General features: G+C 48.6%; 3 protein-coding genes, 1 long non-coding RNA gene and 1 other non-coding gene across 13 annotated transcripts in view; 4 read left to right on the forward strand and 1 right to left on the reverse strand.

The window, feature by feature from the left end:
* The window catches only part of Pofut4 (protein O-fucosyltransferase 4), a 5,894-nt gene extending 1,861 nt beyond the window's left edge, over positions 1-4,033 (forward strand). The window contains exon 3 of one of the 2 annotated variants that reach the window (XM_021182538.3): positions 1,304-4,033. In XM_021182538.3, coding sequence (XP_021038197.2) covers positions 1,304-1,451 — 148 coding nt within the window. In that variant the 3' untranslated portion in view covers positions 1,452-4,033. Of the gene's footprint in view, positions 1-1,017; positions 1,204-1,303 lie in introns of those variants that run through there. The other variant, XM_085828403.1, reaches the window with a different exon arrangement.
* LOC110309798 (uncharacterized) overlaps positions 1-6,172 on the reverse strand; it is a 14,076-nt gene extending 7,904 nt beyond the window's left edge. The window contains exon 1 of the long non-coding RNA XR_002379743.3: positions 6,071-6,172. This is a non-coding gene — a long non-coding RNA (uncharacterized LOC110309798). The remainder of the gene's footprint in view (positions 1-6,070) is intronic.
* LOC115029373 (U6 spliceosomal RNA) lies at positions 4,682-4,788 on the forward strand. Its single transcript, XR_003834926.1, has one exon. It is a non-coding gene; the product is annotated as a U6 spliceosomal RNA (small nuclear RNA).
* Positions 6,173-6,187: 15 nt separating the features above from the next.
* On the forward strand, positions 6,188-7,404 carry Chchd1 (coiled-coil-helix-coiled-coil-helix domain containing 1). The gene is made up of 3 exons (XM_021182540.3): positions 6,188-6,356; positions 6,452-6,570; positions 7,100-7,404. Exons 1-3 carry the CDS (start codon positions 6,233-6,235, stop codon positions 7,211-7,213), a joined length of 357 nt encoding a protein of 118 aa, XP_021038199.1. The 5' UTR covers positions 6,188-6,232; the 3' UTR covers positions 7,214-7,404.
* A 3,352-nt stretch (positions 7,405-10,756) lies between these two features.
* Zswim8 (zinc finger SWIM-type containing 8) lies at positions 10,757-26,641 on the forward strand. 8 transcript variants are annotated; one of them, XM_085828404.1, is made up of 27 exons: positions 10,760-10,885; positions 11,168-11,276; positions 13,825-13,978; positions 14,221-14,315; positions 14,674-14,846; positions 15,007-15,114; positions 15,253-15,334; positions 15,458-15,578; positions 15,997-16,198; positions 16,351-16,526; positions 16,906-17,887; positions 19,011-19,142; positions 19,281-19,460; positions 19,559-19,742; positions 19,973-20,071; positions 20,925-21,049; positions 21,488-21,728; positions 21,821-21,979; positions 22,058-22,286; positions 22,441-22,733; positions 22,874-23,097; positions 24,194-24,682; positions 24,892-25,075; positions 25,165-25,341; positions 25,480-25,599; positions 25,922-26,032; positions 26,161-26,641. In XM_085828404.1, the coding sequence occupies exons 4-27, from the start codon at positions 14,285-14,287 to the stop codon at positions 26,622-26,624; spliced, it is 5,286 nt and encodes a 1,761-aa protein (XP_085684530.1). In that variant the 5' UTR covers positions 10,760-10,885; positions 11,168-11,276; positions 13,825-13,978; positions 14,221-14,284; the 3' UTR covers positions 26,625-26,641. The 8 variants fall into 8 exon arrangements, with proteins under 8 accessions (XP_021036930.1, XP_021036932.1, XP_021036931.1 ...); XM_021181271.3 differs by having other exon boundaries at positions 10,757-11,276; XM_021181273.3 differs by having other exon boundaries at positions 10,757-11,276; positions 24,892-25,051.
* Positions 26,642-26,703: the final 62 nt, after the last annotated feature.

Below are 26,703 nucleotides of genomic sequence, written 5' to 3' on the forward strand. Positions count from 1 at the left end.
CGGCCCAATAAGAGCATTTTGAAAGGATTTTCCCCATCAGCAGTAATCAACTAATCAGACAGACTAGAATCTCACTCTGTAGCCTAGGCTGACCTCAAACTAGTGATCCTCCTGACTCACCCTCCCAAGTGCTGAGATTACGGAGTGAGCCACCATACCCATGAAAAGCATTTGCATCTTTTTTGTGTGATGAGGTAAGAGCTTTGGGTATGCTAAGCAAGCCCTCTAGCATTGAGCTGTACTCCAGCCCTCCTTTTACTTTGATATGGTCTGACTTATTCACTCTAAATAGGACTGAAGAAATGCTTTCAGTAGGTGTATAATTAATACTGGGGGTCAGTGTGGGTAAAGGGGAAGAGAGCTGAGAGCAGGATATACCTGCAGTGGGGAGAGTGTGCTTGGGAGGTAGAATGGGAAATGTTGAAACCACCCACGTAGGCCACCACAATTAATTTGGAGAGGGATTACTAGAATAACTCACAGAAAGTGACTTGAACAGTGGGTGGCAGCAGAGCCTGCTTACATATGCTGCTGGCACAACAGGGTCTTGATGGTGGAATCTCTCACTAAGAATCTGTCCATTCATGCTGAACATAGGATTTACTAGAAGAAAAATCAGCCAGGGATTGTAGTGCATAAGAAGACCGAGGCAGGAGTATCAGGAATTCAAAATCATAGTTTGCCACGTACAGTGAATTTGAGGCCAGCCTGGCTACTAGAGACCCTGTTCCACTAACAAAAGATAATTCAGATTATGCCTTTTCCACACAAGATGTCACTGTACCTTCACTTAGATTTCCAAGTGACTGTGAAGGTTAAAGCCATCTAAAGGCTCCCTGCTCTCCTCTAGAGTATCATTTCCAGGCTCTGGACCCACGGCACACCCTCACACTTGAGAGCTAGAGGCAAGTCTGCAGTGTCAGCTACTTGGGAGAACTATGATGTCTTTATGTTTATGACCACCTTCCTATCTCTTGGATGAGATTAATTTTACTCCCCATCTTCTTTCCTTCACAGCAGAGCCTTGTCCTAGCCAGAGGCCCAGTATCTGCTTAATTTCTTGTTTGTTTGTTTTTCAAGACAGGGTTTGTTTGTTTTTTGTTTTGTTTTGTTATTTCCTGTGTCACCTTGGCTGTCCTGTAACTCAGAGATCCCCCTGCCTCTGCCTCCCGGATGCTGAGATTAAAAATATGTGTGCCACCACCATGGCTCCACTTATGATTTCTTTGGGACCACTCAGTCTATTACTGCTGTGGCTCCCCAACTCAGCCCCTCCTCCCCTGCTCCTGTTTTGTCATTTCAGCTGGAAGGAAATGTGGCTACAAGATTATTGGCAAGGTCTCTATCAGGGGGAAGCTCTCACTGCCATGATCCACAACAATGAGACACAGCAGAGGAAATTTTGGGATTATGTACATGAGATCTTCATGAAACGGAATAAAAATCTCTAACTGCCTTCATGCAAGAGCTGTTAACTTGGAAGACTGCGTTACCGTGGTACCTGAGGCACATCCACCTTTAGTGAATACTCTCTATGAATTGATGTTTTCACTGATTCTCTTGCCCTGTATTGGGGATTGGAACCTTGGGTTCTGATAATACTAGGCAAGTACCCCTAGCTCCTCTCCACCTGAATGGTATGGAGCTAGTATCTCAGCCTGTGATAAGATAGCTTTTCCTTAAAGAGAAGCAGAAGCCGGAAGCACCCATTTGATGACTCAAGTACACTTCTCATGTCTGTAGTCATTTCATCATTTTAAATATGGGCAGGATGGTTCAGGCTATAATCTATAAAACTTCCATTATTTAGTACCTTTAAATAGTGTCCATTCCTCATCTTATCAGCCGGTACACTGGTGCGGAGGCAAAGCCTTATGTGTGGGTGTGTTGTTCTGTTTTTCTGCCTTTTCTCCCTTTTGAGATAGGTCTCACTACATGGTCCAAGCCAACATCCAAAGCCTAGGCCTAATTGACAATACCTGCCTCAGCCTCTAAGTAGCTGGGGCTACAGGTATACAGCACTATGCCCAGCTCTTCAAGTCACTTTAAAAAAATACTTGCACTGTCTTTAATATCAGATGTCTTTTAAGTAGCTTGCTCTTTCTGGCTTTAGGCGATTTCCCACAAACTGGAAAGACTTACAAACATTTCCATCATTCTTACTGCTTGGTTTTCTTGTTTAGGTATATTTGGAATTCTTTCTTTTACAAATAGATTGAGTAGCTAATATTGGCATGATGTCAGTGTATTGCCTTGTTCTAGGGCTGGAAAGCGCCATTCAGTCCACTACCCACATTCTCTCATGTTCTTCCAGATAACGTTTATGGTGCGGAGTCACTGGTTTTGAGGTTCTGGGAAGGCAAGCATTCCATAAATTGAGTTATAGCTTCAACTCTAATACTGAGGGGTTTTGTGTGTATATGTGGGGTTTTTTTTTGTTTGTTTGTTTTTTAATAAAGACAGCCCGAGGCCCCCAGTTCAAACAGATTGAAGAAAGCAAGGGATTTAAGTAACCCTTAAGTGTTTAGCGAAATAAAAACTTTAGATTTGAGGTTGGAGAGATGGCTCCACTCTTAAGAGCACTGGCTACTCTTCTAGACGACTCAAGTTTGATTCCTAGCACCCACATAGAGCTGACAACTGTCTGTAACTTCAGATCCAAGGGTACTACATATATATTCAATCAAAACTCCCATATAAATCCACAACAACCAAAACTGTAGGTTTGAAGACATAGATGAACTGCCTACTGCTTACCAGGAGCTTTTTCTGGGGCGATCAGAAAGAATGCCTTGGACCTTAGAACTATGCTTATTGTATTGATGAATTATCACTTGAGAAGTCTCTTGGTTTATCAGTGCATCTGATTGCAAACGACAGATATCTCTGAATCCATGTCTATACAGCTAGATACATACATGCATGTTAGATGCTTTAAGCAACCAGGCTTCATGGTTAATACTGTGATATCTAAGGATGTGACCAGGTTGGAATTACATTGCTAAAGTTTTGTTTTTCATTGTGTGTGTTGCTGGAGATGGATCCTAAGGCTCTGTGCATGCCTCTGAGTTATGTCCCCAGATCTTTATTTTGTTCTTTAGTAAAAAATGTCTTCAGTAGTAGCATGGAAATTGCTTAACCTATTTTTGTTTGTTTGTTTGTTTTGGATTTTTTTGGGGGGAGGGGCAGAGAACAAGGTGTTAAAAAAAAGGGGGCGGCATGAGTGCTAGGCCAACTTGTGTTACAACAAGACTCTTAAAAAAAAAAGTTAAAATTTTATAGTAGAGGTGGGCATGGTTGTGCATGCTTTCAGTTTCAGTATTCTAGCACTCTGGGAGGCAAAGACAGGTAGCAGGAGTATTCCAGGCTAACCAGAGCTCTATGTTGAGACCCCCATCTCAATAAATAAATAAACGTAAATATCATAGTATAAAGCAAGTCAGAGGTCTCTGATTCCCAATCAAGTCATCAATTTCAGTGCAGTGCTGGTTTCTACAGCAAAGTAAGTATTATAAAGGTACAAGCCTAAATCAGGAAGCACCAGGAAGGGTAAGTGACAGTTATGCAGGTGCAGGGTCCTGTCCGTTCCACCACCTCACTGGAACACTCACTTCTCTAGGACCTTTATGCAAAGTGAGCGTGCTGTTCACGAATGGTTGTTGCTGGAGAATCAAGCCTGCTTTGTGCTCAGTGCTTCCCAGACTCCTTTATCCCTCTCATTATATAAATAATCATAAAAGACCAGGGCAAATCAGGTGCTCCATTTCCACAAGGGAAAGAACTATGAATAGCCACGTAGTATCAGTGAAAAAGCTTTATTTTCATATAAAAACAGCAACAAGAAGCTTTTCAGGTTTGCAGCTCAGCTACAAGGCATACAGCACCATCACTTGCTTCAGGTTCTGGTACTCGTGGTAGAGGTCTGTAATAGTCTTTTATTTACTACCAGAGTATGGATAGAACACAAGTGTTACTGTGTTTATTTTATCAGCTCAGGTTTCATTTTCTATAATAAACTGATTTTTCCAGTGTCTTCTACCTGGTTACTTTATTACATTTGTTTATTGTGTGTATGTATGTAGTAGCGTGTACTACCCTGTACTTGTATATATCATGTGTGTGTATGTAGTAGCTTGTAATACCCTGTACTTGTATATATCATGTGTGTGTATGTAGTAGCTTGTAATACCCTGTACTTGTATATATCATGTGTGTGTGTGTGTATGTAGTAGCTTGTACTACCCTGTACTTGTATATATCAGAAGAGTCAGTATCTTTCTGCCATGTGGTCTCAAGGACTGAACTCAACAGACTTAGTGGCAGCACCTCTATTCACCAAGTGAGCCATTTTGCTGGCCTGTATTTGAGGGGATTGAGGTGATAAAATTGGAGACTTGTAAAAAATAATGGTAAACACTTTTCCTTTCTCATTTCATTATTTTATTTATTTTTTGTTTGTTTCATTAAGGCAGGGTCATGTTATGTGGCCCTGGCTTGCCAAGTACTCATTATATGTAACTTAGGCTGGTTTCAAACTCTTAATCTGTGTCCTGCCTCAACTTCCCAAGTGCTTGGATTGTAGGCATATGCCACGCCTGGCATAGCTATTTTTAGCATGAACAAGATACACAGAGGCTCGTCTCATTTTAAACATTTAAGAGACATTTAAAAATATTTTTCCGTGCTCGCTTTGGCAGCCTATTTACTAAAACCGGGACGATACAAAGAAGATTAGCATGGCCCTTGCGCAAGGATGACACGCAAATTCGTGAAGTGTTCCATGTTTTTGTAAAGTGGATAAAAAAGATTTGTTAGCAAATGCAAATTAAAGTTTGGGAAAGAAAAAAATTTCCCCATGTGTGCGTTCGAGGTGTTGGTAGAAGTAATTATGAGCCCTGTGACGTGGATGCTGGAAACCAAACTGAGTCCTCTGGAAGAGCTAAAAACACTCTTAAGCACGGAGCTACCTCTCCAGACCCTGAGCTAGCTAAGATTTCAAAGTAGATGTTGGGGTACATAAGGTCACAAACAATATAAATGTGTGTGACAATAAAAAAGGTGCCTTGATGGCTGCCGGTAGGGTGTGGCAAGAGAGGGAAAACCCCTCTGATGTGAACCCAGTGTTAATCTTGGGATTCGCCAGAAAAATCAAGTCCACCATTTTGGGCTAAATTTAAAGCAAGCTTTATTAGATACTAAATACTGACCAAAAGATGGACTTTTTGGTCAGGCCAATTCCTGGAATTTCCCTCCTGAGATTAGCTACGTGACTCTGGAAGAAAGCCATCCAGGTAGGCTGTCAAGGGAGAATTCCAAACATCTGAGGTAAAAAATGCCAACAAGAAAGTACCTATGCAAATATACCTTGCTCTACGGTAGACATCATATAAACTAAAGGACTGCTGGATTCTGCTTCCATTAGCAGAAATGTCTTGAATTCATTTGCAAATACCAAAGAATCTATAGCACATCTTTTGATTCGGTTTTGTAAAAAGTTAAGTCAAACACTCAAGTCCAACAAATCACAACTGGAGGTCTATAAAAAGAAGTGATATAGATGCTCTAATATTAAATGTTGTGTATGTCACACATAAATGTTACAACGTTCACCCTACTGTGCGATCATTCCAAACGAGTAAACAGTATCTACCCAGCAGTCCATGTAAGAGTTGTAAAAAGCAACCATTTTATTATTTTGGTTTTTCTGCTACAGAGTTTCTCTGTGTAGCCCTGGCAGTGCTGGAGACCAGGCTGGCCTGACCTCAAACTCAGATCCGCCTGCCTCTGCCTCCCCAGTGCTGAGATTTAAAGGCGAGCGTCACCACCGCCTGGCAAAAGGAATCATCATTCTCACAGATTTGTTAAAACAAAAGTCCTTTGCAATCCAAAATCCTTAACTCCAGCCCCATGGGATCCGACGCCTTCCCCTGGCCGCCGCGGACGCGGCACTCACGTGGTGCCCACACGCAGACACCGACTCACAAATAAGTGGCAGCCGCGGACACAGGGCCCCTGAGTCCTGCCGGGTCCCGAGGACGCAAAGGGCGCGCACAACCTATAGCATCCTAACCTGCTGTCGGCTGACGGCTCGACGGGGTTCGAATCCACTGTCACCGTGAGGCCAAGACCCAGAAAGTGCGCGCCCAGCTGGCCGTGGGCCGCACGCCAAGCGCGTAGAGGTCAAAAGGGGTCACGCACGGCGCCGCGGAGCCTACTGGGAACGCGGTGCAAAATGGCGACGCCCAGTCTACGCGGCCGCCTGGCGCGGTTTGCGAACCCGGGAAAACCTATACTGAAACCCAACAAGCCTCTTATCTTAGCTAACCGCGTCGGGAACCGACGTCGAGAAAAGGGCGGTGAGCAGCACTTGGAGCGGGGGCGGCTAGGTAATCTCGGGGGAGAGGTGTTAGGTCGGCCTGTGACTGATGGTCTCCCAGTTCTTCCCCTCCAGAGGCAACCTGTATCACGGAGATGTCGATGATGATGGCTTGCTGGAAGCAGAATGAATTCCGCGACGAGGCGTGCAGGAAGGAGATCCAGGACTTCTTCGATTGTTCTTCCAGGGCTCAGGTGATGTCTGGCTCCTAGCGTGCCTTCTTGGGAAAAGAAAGGGGGATACAAAGAAATGGTTCACACCGCCCTGTGCTAAATTATGTACAGAGTCTCCCATTCATCTGTGACTGGCTCACCCTCACCAAAGTGAGCTAAGTTTTGTCAAAGGTTGATCTTCACTAATTTGCTAGCCAGAATAGTAGTTTCAGATGATAACAATCATTTGTACATCCCGAATCCCTTTAAGTCCCCTTTTTGTTCCTTTGGGTTTTTTGTTTGTTTGGGGTGTGTGTGTGTGTACACGTACACATACGTGTGAGCATGTGTGTAAGTGCTTGCGTGATTGAATATGCAGGGACACATCTGTGGGCACCAGTGCTGTGTGGTGGCCTGAGGTCTGGAATTTTCCTCCATTCCTCTTCCACTTTATTCCTTGAGGCAGGGTCTCTTGGGGTTTGGAATATTATAAAAATTATGGGTCTAGCTCAGAATAAGCTGAAGAACTGTGACTTTGTTTTTTGTTTTCTGTTTTCTGTTGTGTTTTCAGGAAGCCGGGAAGATGAGATCAATCCAGGAGTCTCTGGGACAGTCCGAGAGACTATCTCCCCACAAGATGACCAAGTTGTTACAGAGATTTCCCAACAAATCTCATCTCATCTGAAAATGGAGAAATATTTTCAATGAACTCTCATTTCCAAAAGCTATACAGAGAGGCATGTTTGGGAGGTTTGCGGTTTGCGTTTGCATTGCCATGAGTTTTTGAAGGGTAAAATGAGGCAAAACACTTAATTTTGCTCTTTTGAATGAATCGTGTTCTGGATGCTGTCTTGAAATAAAATCCTCTAAAAAGAAGTTGGCCATTTCTTCTAATTAGCTGCTCCTCCTCACACCTCCAGCCCCATCCTGAAGAGGAATATCTCTGCCTTTCCCTTCACTGGGCAAGCACCCAGCCACTGAGCCAACCTGAGCACGTTCTTTCTTGGGCTCTATAATCTCCCCAAACCCTGGAAGTTCTTTATTTCCTGGGATGCTCTTCATTTCCTTTCCTTTCTTTTGTTTTGTTTTGGTTTTTTTTTTTTTTTTTCTTTTTTGAGACAGGGTTTCTCTGTGTATTCCTAGCTGTCCTGTAACTCACTCTGTAGACCAGGCTGGTCTCAACTCTGAGATCGCCTGCCTCTTTCTCCCAAGTGCTGGGATTAAAGGCATATGCCACCACTGCCCAGTCCAAATATGCTTTTGATGAGCAAGTCTGAATGTCTTTTGTTGCCTTTCAAGTCCTTTACATCATTTAGTCCTTTGGCTTTTAGATACATAAGTAGCAGTGAAGTCTGTATGCAGAGCCTCTTTACCATCAGCTGTATTCAGTGAGGGCATACTTCACAAATAGTCTGTCCAAAGTGCTTACTGAAGCAAGTGCATATACTGATACCCAGAGATTCTGTAGATACATATGATTTTATTTGTACAGTTAATATCCTTAGGGGCTTGAGAGCTGGCTTAGCATTTAAGGGTACTTGCTACTTTTGTAGAGGACTGGCATTGGGTTCCACAGTGACCATCCTAGCTGCCTCAGCTTCCTGCAACTAGTACAGGGAGCCTGATAGCCTTTCCTGGGGCCTTCCAGTGCAATTAGAGACAGATAGATACTGATAGCCTTTCCTGGGGCCTTCCAGTGCACTTAGAGACAGATATGTACGATAAAAAAAACTTGGATATGGTGGTTCTGACAGTTTGTATATGTGCCCAGGGAGTGGCACTATATGGATATGTGGCCTTGTTGGAATAGGTGTGTCACTGTCAGAGTGGGCTTAAGACCCTCATCCTAGCTGCCTGGAAGTCAGTCTTCCATTAGTAGCCTTCAGATGAAGATGTAGAATTCTCAGGTCTTCCTGCACCATGCCTGCCTGGATGCTGTCAGTTCCTGCCTTGATAATGGACTGGACCTGTGAACCAGTAAGCCTGCTCCAATTAAATGTTGTCCTTATAAGAGTTGCCTTGGTCATGGTGTCTGTTCACAGCGGTAAAACCCTAACCAAGACATTGGTACATGCCTTTTTTTCCCCAGCACTTAGAAGGCAGTCAGGCAGATCTCTGAGCAATGCCATAAAGAGAGCCTCAACAAAACAAAACAAAAATAATTTTTTTTAAAAAGTTGCTTAAAAAAAAAAAAAAAGCAAACAGCCTGGTTGTGGGCTCACACCTTTAATCCAGCACAGAGGCAGGCAGGTCTATGGATTATAGCCAGCCTGGTCTAAAAAGCATTCAAGGACAGCAAGGACTACACAGTGAAAACATGTCACAAAAACCCCCCAAAAGAAAATTAAAAGTAAAAATTACCAATGATTTAAATACTCTGCCCAGTCTTGCTTAATGTATAAGTAAGCAGTACTATTTATAAATTTGGTCATTAACTTTTACCTAAGAAATTTGAAGGTAATTTTTTTCACGTCCCCTCTGGCAACTAATTTCTTTTTCTATTAAATAATCGGGTAGATTATCATGTCTCAATATTTCAGTGACTTTCCGCTTAATTCTCCCAAGTGGTATGACTAAGATTTGGTGGGCAATTCATTGTAAATTACTGTTTTTTGTTTGTTTGTTTGTTTTGTTTTTGTCTTACATTTTCTGGTTTGCTGATGGTATCTCCTGTCCTCTGGTAGTAGGAATAATTTGTGTGAGATTTTATATATGTTCTGCCCCTCCAGGCACAATCAAATTAGCCTTTTCTTAGTAGCTAATAGGTTTTTTTTGTTTGTTTGTTTGTTTGTTTGTTTTTTTCGAGACAGGGTTTCTCTGTTTAGCTCTGGCTATCCTGGAACTCACTCTGTAGACCAGGCTGGCCTCGAACTCAGAAATCCGCCTGCCTCTGCCTCCCGAGTGCTGGGATTAAAGGCGTGCGCCACCACCGCCTGGCTGTATTATTGTATAACTGATAGTATTACTGTGGTATAGAAATGAGAGTTCTCCATGGTCTAGGTGTGATAATTACTGCAGTGAAGAGGGGTCTTTCCTCATCTCTCAATAGCTAGATTTCCCCATAGTCGTGTATTCCACTATAACTGCCTGGTTCTGCAAGCTGGGTCTTTTAGTTACATGAAGAAATTCAGTGTTTTGGATACTTTAGACTAAGGAGGGTCAGTAGATTCCTATTAGCCTAATATGTCTGTCAACTGGGATGAGGAGAAATATATCTAGCCACAGCTGAAATTTAGCATTTTAGTCAGGGTTAAATGATACAATCGACAGTAGCATTAGTGTCCATATAAAATAATCAAGGGTGGGTGGGTGGTGGCATAGAACCCAGGGCCTTGTAAATGCTAGGCAAACATTATCAATTAAATACCCTGCAAGCCGGGCGTGGTGGCGCACACCTTTAATCCCAGCACTCGGGAGGCAGAGGCAGGCGGATTTCTGAGTTCGAGGCCAGCCTGGTCTACAGAGTGAGTTCCAGGACAGCCAGGGCTATACAGAGAAACCCTGTCTCAAAAAACAAAAAAAAAAAATAAATACCCTGCAGAGGCTGAAGAGGTGGCTCAGCCAACAAAGGCTGGGTTCACAACCAAAAATGTAAGAGTTAAATAACCTGCCAATCTTGGCTTTTAATGTATAAATGTACTATGTAACACGTTTGTTTTATATGTCTCAATAATTGTATTTAAACCTAATTACTGTGTAATTCATAAACAATCAGGCATGGTGGAAGGCATCCACGGACTTCACTATACTGATAAAAGGTCTTCATCGCGCGCGCACACGCACACTCGCAGATTAAAAATCCCCAGATTCAAAAGCAGTACGGAGGAAAAGGACATCCATCCATTTCCTGAAATCAAATGCTTTCTTTCCTGGCGCTCCCCTTTAGAAAGCTAAAGTGGCTGGATTATAGGCTTTGGACTGCAACTCCCAGAAGGCAATGCGGCCTAGGCCTATCCCCGAAGCGTGACAATAACCTATCCAATGGTCACTGCACGGTCCCCTGACAGCCTGCGATTCTCGATGTGAACGGTGTCCACTTCTTCTTTGGGGACACTATGGGTACCAAGTAATTGCTGGAATCTGTGGCCTGTTCCTATTCCTTTGGGAGCTGTGTGTGAGAGTGGGCTCGAGAAAACTGCAGGCAGTGCACACACATGTCCCCTACACCCGCCCGTACGCGGTCCAGTCCTCGAGCACGCGAGGGCGGAAGTAGCGATGGCCGGCGCGGCCGGAAGTTCGGATCAGCTGATGGGGGAGGCGGCGCCGCAGCCGCCTAGAGGCCCTGGCCGCCCAGCGCTTCGTCCCGGCCTCGAGTCTCGCAGGCTGGCCACAATCCCCGCTCGCACCTCGCTGTTGGGTGAGGCCCGGCCCGGTGTCCCTCCCAGGCCCGAGATCCTTGCCCGGCACGGCCGCCCTGAGCGCCCCGGCCACCCCCAGCCCCGGCTCGCCCCTCAGGCCCCGGGCCTCCCCTCAGTCCCCGGCCGGCGGCCCAGGCCCCGGATCCGCGGGGGGAGACCCGGCCCCGGGGGGTGCGGGCCCCATGGAGCTGATGTTCGCGGAGTGGGAGGACGGCGAGCGCTTCTCGTTTGAGGATTCCGACCGCTTTGAGGAGGATTCACTCTGTTCGTTCATTTCCGAGGCCGAGAGCCTTTGCCAGAACTGGCGAGGATGGCGCAAACAGTCAGCGGGGCCCAATTCCCCCACTGGAGGCGGTGGCGGAGGTGGCAGTGGCGGTACCAGAACGCGAGGTGAGGATGAGCGGGGAAGACTGCGAGGGGGAGGGGAGCAAGCTGGTCCCGCTTGGGCCTTGCTTGGGAGCTGTCCGGACCGGGAGCTGTCCCAAGCTTAGAGCAGACTTCAGGACTCGCTTCTCTGGCCTTCCAGGGACGGGGTGGCATCTTAACAGCAGAGCGGGGGCGTGTGTGTGTGTGTGGGGGGGGGGTAGAAAGATAGAGGGGAGAAAGGAGAGGAAAGGAGAGAGAGAGAGAGAGACAGAGACAGAGACAGAAGGAAGAATGAATACACTCACTCGCGCACGTTCACATAAGCTTGTGTTGTGGCAAAGAACATCCTGGCTTGGCCAGAAAGATCTTTTGTTATTCCGTTACGCCTTAGAGACCAAATACGGGAGAATACCCCTTCTCTGTTTTAAGAATGCTTAACGGAATTTGGCCTTTAGTATACCAGAAGTAGGCAGAAGAGAATGTGGTTAGTCGCAGATTGTCAAAAGGTGATCACGTGAGGTGTGTCACTCTATGGGATGGTGCATTGGTTGCTTTGCTTCCAGGATGTTAATCTCTCCCCATAAACTGCACCAAGAAAGTATTCCACCAAGAGGAAAGTGGAAGTGAACTTGCCTGTGAGAAGAGATGCTATAATTCATAGGGTTAAACCAGACTCTTGGCATCTGTTAGAAGCAAAGGCTGGGACCAGTGGGTGGAGCCTTGGACTTCTATATCTGAGGTCTGAGGAGGGCTGTCCTCATGAAGCACCTTTCCTTTGTGTTTCCTTCATTCTTGATCATCATGTGTAGTCATGTGTTAGTGCTATGAGAACTTTGCTTTTGGAGGGGGTAGAAAGGAGAGTAAAGATGAAAGAAACCCAGAGGCTTAGAATCTTTCCCCTACTCAGCCCAAGGCAGGTTTTGCCCTGGGCCTCGGTGCAAGCTGGCTTTCTTCAGTAGTTGAAAGGGTTAATGTATGTGTTCTAGCTAGGCCATTCCAAAAGACCTGTTCTGCAAGCTGCAGAGATTTCTGGTGCCCCTTTAGGATCTAGAGGAATTCGCCTATGCCACTTTCTGGGAGGGTAGTATTCAACTTCTGTCGAGAGAGAGAGCACCTGTGTGTGTGTGTGCGCGCGCGCACACACACACACATGTGCAGGTCACAGCAGCGTCAATGGGAATCTTTTTTATATATGAGAATGTGGGCTGGCTCACTGTGGAGGAAGTAACAACACGGTGGGCAAGAGTTTCAGCATGTTGGTGTGGTCCAGCATAGGTTAAGATCTTTGCCCTCTTTCTTCCCTCCCTTCCTGCGAACCTCTTGAGAGGATCTGGCTGTACAGCTTGGAAGGGTCTTAACCCTCCCTTAACAACCTTCACATCTGGCCTGAATATACCATTTCTTCCCCATGCCCTCCTCAGCCACCTTCAGGTGTTTGCTCGTAAAAGGTTGCTGTTGTTTTTAAAAGGTTCTTTTCTGTTCTGTGATTTTTTAAATCAATCTTCTAATGTAACTGTTTGCTGTGAGATCTGTAGTCTGTTATATCACTATTGCTTTTTGTTAAAATAGTGTAGAAAAACCTCAAGTGCTAACTCCTTCCCATTCCAGGGGAGTTCAGGCACAATAGCCAGGTGCCCCGGGGTACTCAGCTCCCCCTGGCTTCGAGGATGAGAAGTCAGACTCTGTGGGCCTTGTAGGCTCTTTTGCCTCTTGGGGTCCCTAATTATTCTGAGTTCTGGCTCATCTTCCCTCCTTAGTGGGGGCCCTGCAGTCATTGAGAGAAAAGGTGATAAGTAAAAAGGCAGCCAGAGGTGAATGCTAAAGAGACAGTGCAGTGTAATAGGAATCCAAATGGAGAATGTGGGAAACTCGGTACTGAGGCTGTGAGGAGATGGAGCACTCACTCGAGTCCTAGAACACACCTATCTGGCCAGAAGTTTCCTAGACTCTCCCTGGTATCTTCTGTTCTGGGCCAGGGCTGGCCACCTGACTGTGTGATGCCCATCTCCCCTCTCCCAAAAGGAGGTTTAAGGGTCATCATACCTAACAAGAAGGGGGCTGAGTGCTGGCTGCTATTTTCTTGGCCCTTCATTCAATTCCCAGCACCTGTGTGTGATGGCTGACAACCACCTGTAATCCCAGCTCCAGGGGAACTGACACTTTCTTCTGCACTCCACAAGCTCCTATACTCACACGCACGAAGTCACACACAGACATATAATAAAAATATAACATTTAAACTTAAGAACATAGCTGGGTGTCATAGCATATGCTATCCCAGCACTCGGGAGGCAGAGGCAGGCTGATCTCTTGAGTTCAAGGCTAGCCTGGTCTACTGAGTGAGTTCCAGGACGGTCAGGTATACACAGAGAAACCCTGTATTAAAGAACAAAAACAAAAAAGTAAACAAACAAATATATATGTGTGTGTGTATTTACAAGAAGAGGGTGTGTGTGTGTGTGTGTGCACACGCACGTGCACAGGTGCCCAGGGTGTGGCACTGGTTCCAAATAATTATTGCAAAATAATTCTGGCCCTTTCTCTTCCACCATCCCAATCTGTGTTTTGGAAGATGGATTGGTAATCCCATTGGTGGAGCTGTCAGCAAAGCAGGTGGCATTTCACATCCCATTTGAAGTCGTAGAGAAAGTTTATCCTCCAGTGCCAGAACAACTCCAACTCCGAATTGCTTTTTGGAGCTTCCCTGAGAATGAAGAGGACATTCGGTGAGTCCAGAATACTGATAACGGGCATGGAGTTCTAAGATCTCACACTGGTGCTGGGCTTTCTGCAGAACAAAAGAGATACTGTAGTTGGAACTGCTAAGAGGAAGATAAGGGAGGCGGGAAAGTGCCCCGGCTTTCTCCTAAGGAGTGCTAGCAGAGAGAGTTGCCTAGAGCATGGTAGTCTCTCAGTGTCTGTGGGAGGTTATTTGCTGGGTTGTGGCCAAGTCCTCCTCTTTCCCCAGTCTGTATTCATGCCTAGCCAATGGCAGCGCGGATGAGTTTCAGCGAGGGGATCAGCTGTTCCGAATGAGGGCTGTGAAAGACCCACTGCAGATAGGTAAGAGTTCCGGCGTGCCTGGAGTTACCTCTCCTTTCATCACTGGGTGAAGATTAGGACCTTTGCGGCTGGGCAAGGTCGCACATGTCTTTAATCCTAGCACTCAGGAGGCAAAGGCCAGCCTGGTCTCCATAGTGAGTTCTAAGACAGCCAAGGTTACAGAGAGACCCTGTCTTTAAAAAAAAAAAAAACCAAAAAAAAACCAAACCAAACCAACCAACCAACCAACCAACCAACCAACCAACCAAACATAAACCCCATGTGGAGTGGATTGTGTATTTCAATATGGGTCTAGGGAGGAGAGCAGAGACTTTGGTCTTGGCCAGCTACTTCTGACCTTGCCCTTGTTTCTCCCCAGGGTTCCATCTGAGCGCCACAGTGGTGCCACCGCAGATGGTCCCTCCCAAGGGGGCCTACAATGTAGCTGTGATGTTTGACCGCTGCCGGGTCACTTCCTGTAGCTGTACCTGTGGGGCTGGGGCCAAATGGTGCACCCATGTCGTGGCCCTCTGCCTCTTCCGCATTCACAACGTGAGGCCCTCCCAATTTATCCTGGCCCTACCCTACGCTCCATTCCTCCCTTCTCTGCTGCATGCCTGGCCACAATGTGAGCCCCTTTACCTCCCCTCTGCCCATCTCTCCCCAGCTTCAGCTCCAAAACCTTTCCTCAGATGGTTCTTTGCTCCTTCAGGCATCTGCAGTCTGCCTGCGGGCTCCAGTCTCAGAGTCCCTGTCTCGGCTACAAAGGGACCAGCTTCAAAAATTTGCTCAGTACCTTATCAGTGAGCTTCCTCAGCAGGTGGGTGAGGCTGGGACATCTTCTCACTGCTGGCTTTCAGGCTTCGCCTCAGCCTTCTTCTCAGCTTTCTTGCTTCACCCTGGACTCTTTGGATTCACCTGTGCCTTGTTCTCTGTGCCTTTGTCCTTTCACCCTCAGATTCTCCCCACAGCCCAGCGTCTTCTAGACGAGCTCCTTTCCTCCCAGTCCACAGCCATCAACACAGTGTGTGGGGCTCCGGGTGAGTGTGTTGAGATGGAAAGCAGGGGAGCTGCTAGCACAGGGGACCACTTCCTAACGGCTCCCTGTTGTTAGGTGAGTCTGGGTCCTTAGCAATAGATAACTGATTGCCTGTCATCCGCAGACCCTACAGCAGGGCCCTCAGCTTCAGACCAGAGCACTTGGTATTTGGATGAGTCAACACTCACTGACAACATAAAGAAGACACTACATAAGTTCTGTGGCCCCTCCCCTGTGGTCTTCAGGTAAATTGCACACTAAATCTGTGGTGAGTACATACCTTCCTTAAGCCACTGGTAATCTTTCTTCCATCTCATCACTGCACTGGCACGGTACCTGTGCATGGGCTTCAGTGATGGGCATGGTACCTGCACATGGGCATCAGTGATGGGCATGGTACCTGAGCATGGGCTTCAGTGATGACTCAATGGTTGATAATGACCTTGGACAGTCAGTGATTTCCTATTTGCGTAGAGCCAGAGTTATTTTTCTTCCTTTGGTTGATCATACTGACACAGATGCAGAGAAAGGTGAAGAAGGATTTTGTCTTTCCCCCTCTACTCTGTATTCTGGGTCAGAATCCCCTTTAGGTCAAAGCCCTGCTGTTTTTACCTCCTTCAGTCAGCAGCCCCACCTTAGTCACCTTCTCTGTTCCTTTTACAGTGATGTAAACTCTATGTATCTCTCTTCCACGGAACCTCCTGCTGCTGCTGAATGGGCATGTCTGCTGCGGCCTCTGAGGGGTCGAGAGCCTGAGGGTGTCTGGAACCTGCTTAGCATTGTTCGAGAGATGTTCAAGCGAAGGGACAGCAATGCTGCCCCCTTGCTGGAAATACTCACTGACCAGTGCCTCACCTATGAACAGGTAACACCTCAGGATGGGGGAGCTTTGTGGTGGTTCCTTCTTTCCTTCTCTCATCTTATTCTCTTTTTATTCTGACAGGAACACAGAGGAGGGTAAGGGCTTTTTAGATTTTTCTGAGCTTTTATGTACCTTACATCTCTCTTTGCCTCCAGATAACAGGCTGGTGGTATAGTGTGCGCACCTCAGCTTCACACAGCAGTGCCAGTGGTCACACAGGCCGTAGCAATGGGCAGTCAGAGGTAGCAGCCCATGCATGTGCAAGTATGTGCGACGAGATGGTTACCCTCTGGAGGCTGGCTGTGCTGGACCCTGCCCTCAGCCCTCAGCGGTGAGTCCTCCTCAGGAGTACTGTGTTCTGACAAGGACAGCCCAGGACAGCCTGCACACTGAACAGTCTGCTTGAGTCTAGGGCTTTCTCACCTAGGGGAATGGGAAGTGCTGAGCACTGAGGTTACTACTAGAGGTTTGTGCGTCCTGTTTCTAACAGGCTTTCTTCTTCCCCTTCCCTAAAAAGGATTCACTTTCCAAACTCCATGACTGTTGGACTGTCTTATAGTGCTGGCTCAAAAAGAGCAGGCCCTCCTCACTGTGCCCTTGTTTATATCTTTCTCTGAGGGAGAGTTCCTTCCTGCTTATCTCCTTCTTTCCACTCTCAGTGCAGACTGCTTGTCGTCCCTCTAACAGCCTCCTGCCCTTTGTTCCCACAGCCGCCGGGAACTGTGTGCACAGCTGCGTCAGTGGCAACTGAAGGTGATTGAGAATGTCAAGCGGGGCCAGCACAAGAAGACCTTAGAGAGGCTCTTCCCTGGCTTCCGGCCAGCTGTGGAGGCCTGCTACTTTAACTGGGAAGAGGCTTATCCTCTTCCTGGTGTTACCTACAGTGGCACTGACCGGAAGCTAGCCCTGTGCTGGGCCCGGGCCCTGCCTGCTAGGCCAGGAGCGTCTAGATCTGGGGGCCTGGAAGAGTCCCGGCCCCGACCTCTTCCTACTGAGCCAGCTGTGAGGCCCAAGGAACCTGGGGCCAAACGCAAAGGATTGGGTGAGGGGATCTCCTCACAGCGGGGCCCCCGCCGCCTCTCTGCAGAAGGAGATAAGGCTCTGCATAAGATGGGTCCAAGTGGGGGCAAAGCCAAGGTACTCGGGGGAACTGGCAGCGGGGGCAAGAGCTCAGCAGGCAGTGGGAGCAAACGGCGGCTAAGCAGTGAAGACAGCTCCCTGGAACCAGACCTGGCAGAGATGAGCCTGGATGACAGCAGCCTGGCCCTGGGTGCAGAGGCCAGCACCTTTGGTGGATTCCCTGAGAGCCCTCCACCCTGTCCTTCCTCCGTTGGCTCCAGAGGACCTTCCACCTTCCTTCCTGAGCCCCCAGATACTTATGAGGAAGATGCTGGTGTATACTTTTCAGAAGGGCCTGAGCCTCCCACAGCCTCTGTAGACCACCCTGGTCTGCTGCCTGGGGAGGTCTGTACCCGAGATGACCTCCCTTCAACAGACGACAGTGGCAGTGGGCTACACAAAACCAAAGAAACAGCTCCTGCAGTTGGAGAGGAGGATGACGACTACCAAGCATATTACCTGAATGCCCAGGATGGGGCTGGAGGCGAGGAGGAGAAGGCGGAGGGCGGGACTGGGGAGGAACATGACCTGTTTGCTGGTTTGAAGCCACTGGAACAGGAGAGCCGAATGGAGGTGAGGGGCTGAAGGAGAGAGGGACTGTGGGGTGTTCTTTTCAAATGACTAAGAGGGGCCCCATGGATCTGGCCGGAAGTGTCCAGATCGCTAGCATGACTTTACATTCTGTAGGGTATCATAACCTCCTGGTCTACGGTTGCCCTCTCTACTGGGTACTTCTCAGCTGTTGTGTCAGTGTGCTACTTCAGAGTCCTCAGTGGTCGCTTGCTGTCCTTAGAGTAAAACTGAAGGTCCCTGGCGTGGCCTGTGAGCTCCACCCTGTCTGATCTTTGCTAGCCTCTCCAGTGTTATTTGACTTTGTCTTTCCCCTCTCTGTACTTCACTTATTCCTGGGGTCTGCCATGCTCCCTCCTGCTTACATACTTAGTGCAGATTGGCCTTTCTGCCTGGAACAATCTTCTCACCAGGCTTGCTTAGCTCTCAGAGACCTTAAAGTTCTGAGAGATAGGGGCACAAGGTTGTTGAACTTAGAACCCCTCCCTGCCAGGTGTGGTGGCAGATGCTTCTTACCACAGCACTCTGGAGGCTGACGTAGGAGAATCTCAAGTTGGAGGCTAGCTTGAGTTACATAGTGAGACCCTGCCTCAAATAAAACAGACCTTGTCTTCTTAGAAGTCTTTCTCTTGCTGGGCAGTGGTGGCACACACCTTTAATCCCAGCACTTGGGAGGCAGAGGCAGGTGGATTTCTGAGTTCGAGGCCAGCCTGGTCTACAAAGTGAGTTCCAGGACAGCCAGGGCTATACAGAGAAACCCTGTCTCAAAAAACCAAAAAAAAAAAAAAAAAAAAAGTCTCTCTCTTAGCTCCCCACAGCCTCTGCTGGCCTTCCTAGCCTAGTGTACCTGAGATAACCCCCACTTTCACAGATAAGCGTAGCAGTGCTCTTCTGTCCCAAGTCCCTATGAGTTATCCTATTCGTTTGCTCCCTCTTTTGGCCTTTTTCAGCAATACGTGTTATGCCATGTTGAATGGTAGTGGTGTCTGTAACCAGACTGAACTCCTATGGTCTGCTCAGGGTCACCATGGCACCCAGTGCCATGCTTTAGGAATATTGTGCTATGTAATCAAGTATAATGCACTCCAAGCGAAGGCTTACAGTCTCTCGGTCCTGTGTCCTGTAGGTGTTGTTTGCCTGCGCTGAGGCCCTGCATGCCCATGGCTACAGCAATGAGGCCTCCCGCCTCACTGTGGAGCTTGCCCAGGACCTGCTAGCCAACCCACCTGACCTCAAGGTAGAGCCGCCCCCTGCCAAGGTGAGAGAGACCTCCTTCCTCTGCTTTCCAGGCCCTACTTATCCTTGCTCCTATTCCCCACCCCAAGTGAGAGCTTCCTTCTATCTCCACTGAGGTAAAACAGTCTCATTTGTCCAACTCTTTGCACTTCCCATTTAGGGCAAGAAAAACAAGGTGTCCACAAGCCGTCAGACCTGGGTGGCTACCAACACTCTGACCAAAGCAGCCTTCCTGTTGACAGTGCTTAGTGAGCGCCCCGAGCACCACAGCCTGGCCTTCCGAGTTGGCATGTTTGCGCTGGAGCTACAGCGGCCTCCTGCTTCAACCAAGGCCTTGGAGGTCAGAGGTTCTCTTGTCTTCTCCTTACTCGTTTCAGAGTCTTATGCCTTGATCTCCATGGAGGTGTAGGAGGTCTGAGCTCCTTGCTGTACTCTCAGGTAAAGTTGGCATATCAGGAATCTGAGGTAGCTGCTCTGCTCAAGAAGATCCCTCGCGGCCCCAGTGAAATGAGCACCATTCGGTGCCGGGCAGAAGAACTTCGGGAGGGTACACTGTGTGACTATCGGCCTGTCTTGCCCCTCATGTTGGCCAGTTTCATCTTTGATGTTCTCTGTGCTCCAGGTATAATGCCCTACAGTAAGTGGAGAACTTGGGGGGGTGGATAGGGGAGGGCTTTTTGTTGTTGTTTTGTTTTTAAAGGAAAACTAAAAGTTCTAAGGCTCTATCAGAGTCATCTTTAGGACCCACCAGGCAGCTTCCTGGGTAGGTCTTGGATGATGACAGTCTTAGATTCCTTTGCAGTTTTTTCTGAGGTACTTTGGTTTGCTTGACTTAACCCAATTTCCATCTAGTGGTTTCTCTCACGGGTTCCCGGCCCCCAAGTCGAAACTGGACTAATGAGATGCCTGGAGATGAGGAGCTAGGATTTGAAGCAGCAGTTGCTGCCTTAGGTACGTGTTTTGTCTTGAGCATGTTCATGAGCAAAGCCTGGTCCAGGCCTTGAGCTGTGATGGGAAAGTCAAGATGACATGTGGGAAGCAACTGGTCATTGCTTATTACACAGTATCTAGAGAGGGTCTGAGATGCCCAGCAGCTAACGGCACTTACTGCTTTTCTAAAGGATCCCAGGTTAGTTCCCAGGACCCTCAGGATAGCTAACTATAAGTAATTCCATTTTCCAAGGGATGCAGTGACCTCTTCTGTCTTCCATGGGCACATTAAGCACATGGTACACACATGCATGTAAGCAAAACACATACATACATAAAAATAACTAAAACTTAAATGTGTATGTGTTACATGTGGTGGGTGTTTTAAAGGACAGCAAATGAAAAATCTAAAGGAAGGCCTCAGGGAGGTTACCAATTATGTAATGTTGACTAAAAGATGGGGAAGCTGTAGAGAGGAAATTGTCCGGCACACACTCAGTTCTAAGACCAGATATGATGGTTATGCCTATACTCCCAGCACTTGGGAGGTGGAGGCAGTAGGGTCAGGAGTTCATTTTCATACTTGGCTACATAGCAAGTTTGGGGCCAGCCTGTGCTACATGAGATCTTGTCTCAAAAACATCATCATCAACAACAACAAAAGCAAGCAATCAAACAAGAAGTTAGATGTACCTGGGTGTGTAAGACACACCTTTAATTCCAGTAGAATAGAACAACAGGTTGCAAAGGTCTTGAAAAGGTTGGATGTAGGCAGTGGGGACTTTTTTCTCATGAACTGGTAGCTGGCCCTAGCTTGTCTGTTTCTGGTGTCTTTGGAACTATAAACACTAATCCCAAGAGGCCCTCCTCACAGGCATGAAGACAACAGTGAGTGAGGCAGAACATCCCCTCCTATGTGAAGGCACACGTCGGGAGAAGGGTGACCTGGCCTTAGCACTCATGATCACCTACAAGGATGACCAGGCCAAGCTCAAGAAGGTAAGGGACTGAGTGAGATACTGGGTTTTTGCCAGGCAGCGAGTGAGCGAAATGTCACAATCTTTCTCACAAGTTTCCAGTACAATGACCAAAGTACTGGTCTGTGTGTAGGAGGTAAGTAGGGAATTTTGGAGACTTCTCATAAAGAACAAGAGACCAATGGTTCTTATAGGTGTGCTTGGGCATGAGGTGGAAGAAGAGAAGCAGAGAGCATAAAGTCAATGAGTCATTTATTTCAATGTGTATTGACTATCAGTGTGTTCAGTCCTCAGGTAAGTGTTACGGAAGATTCCAAGACATGGAAGCTGGGAGGTTATCCTGTAGTTACAGCTGGGGAAGACTTTCTGAGGAGGTAGCATTAGGCTGCTTCAAGAAGAAAGGAAGATAACAAAATTCAGGAAATAAAGGACGTCATGTTACTGCTTGTCTCTTCTCCAGATCCTAGACAAACTCTTGGACCGAGAAAGCCAGACACATAAGCCACAGACCCTGAGTTCTTTCTACTCATCTAGCCGGCCAGCCACAGCCAACCAGAGATCTCCTTCAAAGCACGGGGCCCCATCTGCTCCCGGAGCCCTGCAGCCACTGACTTCAAGCTCTGCAGGGCCTGCTCAGCCAGGGAATGTGGCAGGGGCTGGGCCAGGTCCCGCTGAGGGCTTCACAGAGAAGAATGTGCCCGGTGAGGTGGGGGAACTGGGTAGGGCGGGTAGGTGGTCCAGTCAGGTTGTGCCCTTTCCTGGGCTCACCCCAGTGTTCTATCTTCTCCTTCAGAAAGTTCCCCACATTCCCCCTGTGAAGGTCTCCCACCTGAGGCAGCTTTGACTCCACGGCCGGAGGGGAAGGTTCCTAGCCGCCTAGCACTTGGCAGTCGTGGAGGTTATAATGGTCGAGGTTGGGGCTCTCCAGGGCGGCCCAAAAAGAAACACACAGGTACAACAGTCTATGGGAAGGCGTGGAGGGAACGCTAGTCCTGGAGGCTGGAGACTGACTTCATTTTGGGGGTACTAGGCATGGCCAGCATTGACAGCAGTGCCCCTGAAACCACATCGGACAGCTCTCCTACCTTAAGCCGACGGCCACTTCGAGGGGGCTGGGCTCCTACATCCTGGGGTCGAGGACAAGACAGTGACAGCATTAGCAGCTCTTCCTCAGACTCTCTGGGCTCTTCATCCTCCAGTGGAAGCCGCCGGGCTAGTGCCAGTGGAGGGGCCCGGGCAAAGACAGTTGACGTTGGCAGGTCAGTAGAGAGAAAGACCCATCCTTAAAACCATATTCCTAGTGTGACCCAACTGTTGTCCCCCAACAGCCTTACTTACCCTGGTCCCACCTAACCTAGTTGGACTCCATTCTGAAGGGACTCCAACCCTGTCCATAACCCATTGCTCCGTCAGGTGTTACAAAGGCCGCCGCCCTGAGAGTCATGCCCCCCACGTACCCAATCAGCCGTCAGAGGCAGCTGCACACTTCTACTTCGAATTGGCGAAGACAGTTCTGATCAAGGCAGGGGGCAACAGCAGCACCTCCATTTTCACACATCCATCTTCCTCAGGAGGCCACCAGGGTCCTCACCGCAACCTGCACCTTTGCGCCTTTGAGATTGGGCTTTATGCCCTAGGCCTGCATAACTTTGTCTCTCCTAACTGGCTCTCTCGTACCTATTCTTCCCATGTATCCTGGATTACAGGTAAATCCAATGTCATGATTTGCATACAGGATGGAGGTGACTAGGAAGGCTGTGTCTTGGTGACATTGCTGATCTGATGAAAGATCTCATCCCCAGAACTCCAGAGGTGCTCACTGTGCTCCCTGTTCTTCTCTCTGAAGGGCAGGCCATGGAGATTGGCAGTGCAGCCTTGACTATACTGGTGGAATGCTGGGATGGGCACCTGACACCCCCGGAGGTCGCATCGCTGGCCGACAGAGCGTCACGGGCACGAGACTCCAACATGGTGAGGGCAGCGGCAGAGCTGGCTCTAAGCTGCCTGCCTCATGCCCACGCACTGAACCCCAATGAGATTCAGCGGGCCTTGGTGCAGTGCAAGGAACAGGTACTTCCTGCTTTCAGCCCTCCGGGCATGGGGGAACATCACCGAACATTTTTCCTCTAAAAATGTATTTGTGTGTGTGTGTGTGTACGTGTGTGTACATGATGGAGTGGGGGTGTGTGCCACATTGTGTGTGGAGGTCAGAGGACAGCTTGTTCAAGTTTGTTCTCTCCTTATACCATGTGGGTCCTGGGAGTCAAACTCAAGTTGTCAGACTTGGCAGCCTGCCCTCCTTCCTCCTCTCCCTCGCTCCCTTCCAAGAGGTCTAAGTGTCTATGCAGAGCTTGAACTTACAGTTGGCTTCAGCTTTCTGAGTAGCTGAGACGTGCTATTATTTGCGGGTTAGGGACCTTCCCTTGATTCCGTCAGATTCAGGAGTTTATGAAGAATCTAATTTTTTCTCTCATTGTAACATTTCACATAGTACAGGTTGAGTATCTGTTAGGTTCAAGGTTAGAAGGGTTTTGGATTTTAGGTTTTCAGAGTGTTTTCTTAAACCCGAGTGACCTTGGGGATGGAACCCAAAGCTAGGTTTGAAATTTTTATTTCATATGTTAATTACATACACATCCTGGAGGTAATCTTTTGTCTCTTGGCCTCTTTCTCGTGTATGTATGTATGTATGCATGCATGCATGCAGAGGAATTGGATCCAGGGCCTCATGCAGACCAGGCAACCAACTGACTTAGGCATATTTCATGGTATTTTCCTCTTGAGGTATCAATGAGCCTTGCCGTTCAAAAAGTTTCTGATTTTAGTGTTTTCCATTTTCAAATTAGGAATACATACTATGTGTTGTATTCTATTGTGTGTATGTGTGTGTATGCATGCGTTCTGCTATAATCCTAAAGCTAGGATCATTCCCATCACAACACACAAGCAAATGGAAGGCTGACTACTCAGGGCTCAGGCTGATTCCTGAGTTGAAATGATGAGCTTTGGGTGTGCATGAGGGAACAATTATTTGGTGCCTGTGTGAAGTTCTCACTGCTGTTAAAGTCAGTGAGTCAGTCAGTGACTTTGCCCTCTGATACCCCCTCAGCCAGTCCTCCTCCTTCCTGGGTAGGGCCTCTCCCCCTAATGCTTTGCTCCTTTCCAGGATAACCTGATGTTGGAGAAGGCCTGCATGGCTGTGGAAGAGGCAGCCAAGGGTGGGGGCGTATACCCTGAAGTGCTGTTTGAGGTTGCTCATCAGTGGTTCTGGCTTTATGAGGAGACAGCAGGCGGCTCGTCCACAGCTCGTGAAGGGGCTACAAGCTGTAGTGGCAGTGGGATGAGGGCCGCTGGGGAGGCTGGGCGGGGACTCCCTGAGGGTAGGGGTGCCCCAGGGACTGAACCTGTTACAGTGGCTGCGGCGGCAGTGACAGCAGCAGCCACAGTGGTTCCAGTCATCTCAGTGGGGTCCAGTTTATATCCAGGTCCAGGACTGGGGCATGGTCACTCTCCTGGCCTGCACCCCTACACTGCTCTCCAGCCCCACTTGCCCTGCAGCCCTCAGTACCTCACCCACCCAGCTCACCCTGCCCACCCTATGCCTCATATGCCCCGGCCTGCCGTCTTCCCTGTGCCCAGCTCTGCATACCCACAGGTGAGTCTGGTGTTTCACAGATGGTGTGGGGCATGTGGAGAACACTAGTTCATAGGGTTGGAGTACTTTGGGTGTGTACCAGGGCTGTCCAGGAGCCCTGGTAAGGTGGTGGGAAATGGGAGACCAAGGCAACTAAGTAAGAAATGTAAGAATGTCTGTCTGTTACCTAATGAGGCTTAGTATCTGCTCTCCTTTGCCATCTACTATAGGGTGTGCATCCTGCATTCCTGGGGGCTCAGTACCCTTACTCAGTGACTCCTCCCTCGCTTGCTGCCACAGCTGTATCTTTCCCTGTCCCTTCCATGGCTCCCATCACAGTCCATCCTTACCACACAGAACCAGGGCTCCCACTGCCCACCAGTGTGGCTTGTGAGTTTCGGGGACAGGGAACAGGTGAATGGAGGGGAGGTGCGCTGGACATGGGAGGGAGGGAGGATATCTCCTGCACCTCTTCTCTCACATGGCTTTCCATCTCCCCTCAGTGAGCAGTGTCCATCCAGCATCTACGTTTCCAGCCATCCAGGGTGCCTCACTGCCTGCTCTGACCACACAGCCCAGCCCTCTGGTAAGCGGGGGTTTTCCACCACCCGAAGAGGAGACACACAGTCAACCGGTCAATCCACATAGCCTGCACCATCTGCATGCTGCTTACCGTGTTGGTAAGAAGTCCCTTTCTGTACTCCTACCTACAGCTGAGTGAAGTGAGGGGCTCTTCATTTGTTTACTGTGGGTCAGGTACCAGGATGGGGGAGAAGGTGAAGGATATATCTGATTGTGTGCCCATCTGTGTTTCCTAGGGATGCTGGCACTGGAGATGCTAGGTCGCCGGGCACACAACGATCACCCCAACAACTTTTCCCGCTCCCCCCCTTACACTGATGATGTCAAATGGTTGCTGGGGCTGGCAGCAAAGCTGGGTAACACCTCCCCTCCCCAGGACCATTGTCCCCCTGACCTGCTTCCCTTCCCTTCCTATCCCAGACCTCCTTCCTAGCTCTTGCTCAGAGTTGAGGCCTTGTCGGGTATGTGTGCGAGCGCAGGGGGGTGGAGGGTTACCTCAGCTCCTGGGGTGGAGGGTGGATCTCTGTCAGGCTAGAGCTGAGATATATATAAGTGGGTCCCTAGGGCAGAGGTGGCCACCCCCGTCTCATGCCCCTCCCCTGCCCCTCAGGAGTGAACTACGTGCACCAGTTCTGTGTGGGGGCAGCCAAGGGGGTGCTGAGCCCGTTTGTGCTGCAGGAGATCGTCATGGAGACGCTGCAGCGGCTGAACCCCATTCATGCCCACAACCACCTTCGAGCCCCGGCCTTCCATCAACTGGTGCAGCGCTGTCAGCAGGCATACATGCAGGTGATAACTCAGGAAGTATGGAGAAGGGTGGAACACCTCCTGGGCAGTTGGACCAGATCCCTCAGCATGTAAGGGGGGGCCCCGGTTGTGTGTGCTTTGTGCTGATTCCCCTCCAACCCACCCTCCAGTACATCCATCACCGCTTAATTCACCTGACTCCTGCCGACTACGACGACTTTGTGAATGCAATCCGCAGCGCTCGCAGCGCCTTCTGCCTGACACCCATGGGCATGATGCAGTTCAACGACATCCTACAGAACCTCAAACGCAGCAAACAGACCAAGGAGTTGTGGCAGCGGGTCTCTCTGGAGATAACCACCTTCTCCCCCTGAGTCTGGTCCCTGTAGGGCCCTATTTAGGGACACAGGCCTGTGGCTATGGGGAGCCCTCACACAGAGGGTCAGGCGACTCTTGGCTGGACAGATCATCCCCACTCAATTCCCTTGTAGCCCAGACTGGCAGCTGCTCTTGGGCTGTAGCTTGGGGCCAAGATGTCTCAGACCTTAGAAGTCTAGGGTTGGGGGAGACAGCTTTGTCTGGGAGAGGGCGTTGGGTGGCCTCTGGTATTTATTTGGCATTTATAAATATATAAACTCCTTTTTTACTCTATTTTCTGGGTCTTTGCCTTCTTCCTTGTGTAGAAGAGCTGTGAAAAGACAGCTGATACCTGC

Source organism: Mus caroli, unplaced genomic scaffold (genome assembly GCF_978045245.1).
Source record: "Mus caroli unplaced genomic scaffold, Mus_caroli_1 scaffold_12, whole genome shotgun sequence".
Lineage (NCBI taxonomy): Eukaryota > Metazoa > Chordata > Mammalia > Rodentia > Muridae > Mus > Mus caroli.

What these genes read in the sequence shown, in the direction of transcription:
- Chchd1 (XM_021182540.3), top strand. Translation starts at nt 6,233, where the DNA reads ATGGCGACGCCCAGTCTACGCGGCCGCCTGGCGCGGTTTGCGAACCCG. An exon ending in CCGACGTCGAGAAAAGGGCG is followed by an intron (nt 6,357 to 6,451) that starts GTGAGCAGCACT and finishes CTTCCCCTCCAG; the next exon opens with AGGCAACCTGTATCACGGAG. An exon ending in ATTGTTCTTCCAGGGCTCAG is followed by an intron (nt 6,571 to 7,099) that starts GTGATGTCTGGC and finishes TTGTGTTTTCAG; the next exon opens with GAAGCCGGGAAGATGAGATC.
- Zswim8 (XM_021181271.3), top strand. Translation starts at nt 11,069, where the DNA reads ATGGAGCTGATGTTCGCGGAGTGGGAGGACGGCGAGCGCTTCTCGTTT. An exon ending in AGCAGCAGTTGCTGCCTTAG is followed by an intron (nt 20,072 to 20,924) that starts GTACGTGTTTTG and finishes CCCTCCTCACAG; the next exon opens with GCATGAAGACAACAGTGAGT. An exon ending in GCATGCTGCTTACCGTGTTG is followed by an intron (nt 25,342 to 25,479) that starts GTAAGAAGTCCC and finishes TGTGTTTCCTAG; the next exon opens with GGATGCTGGCACTGGAGATG.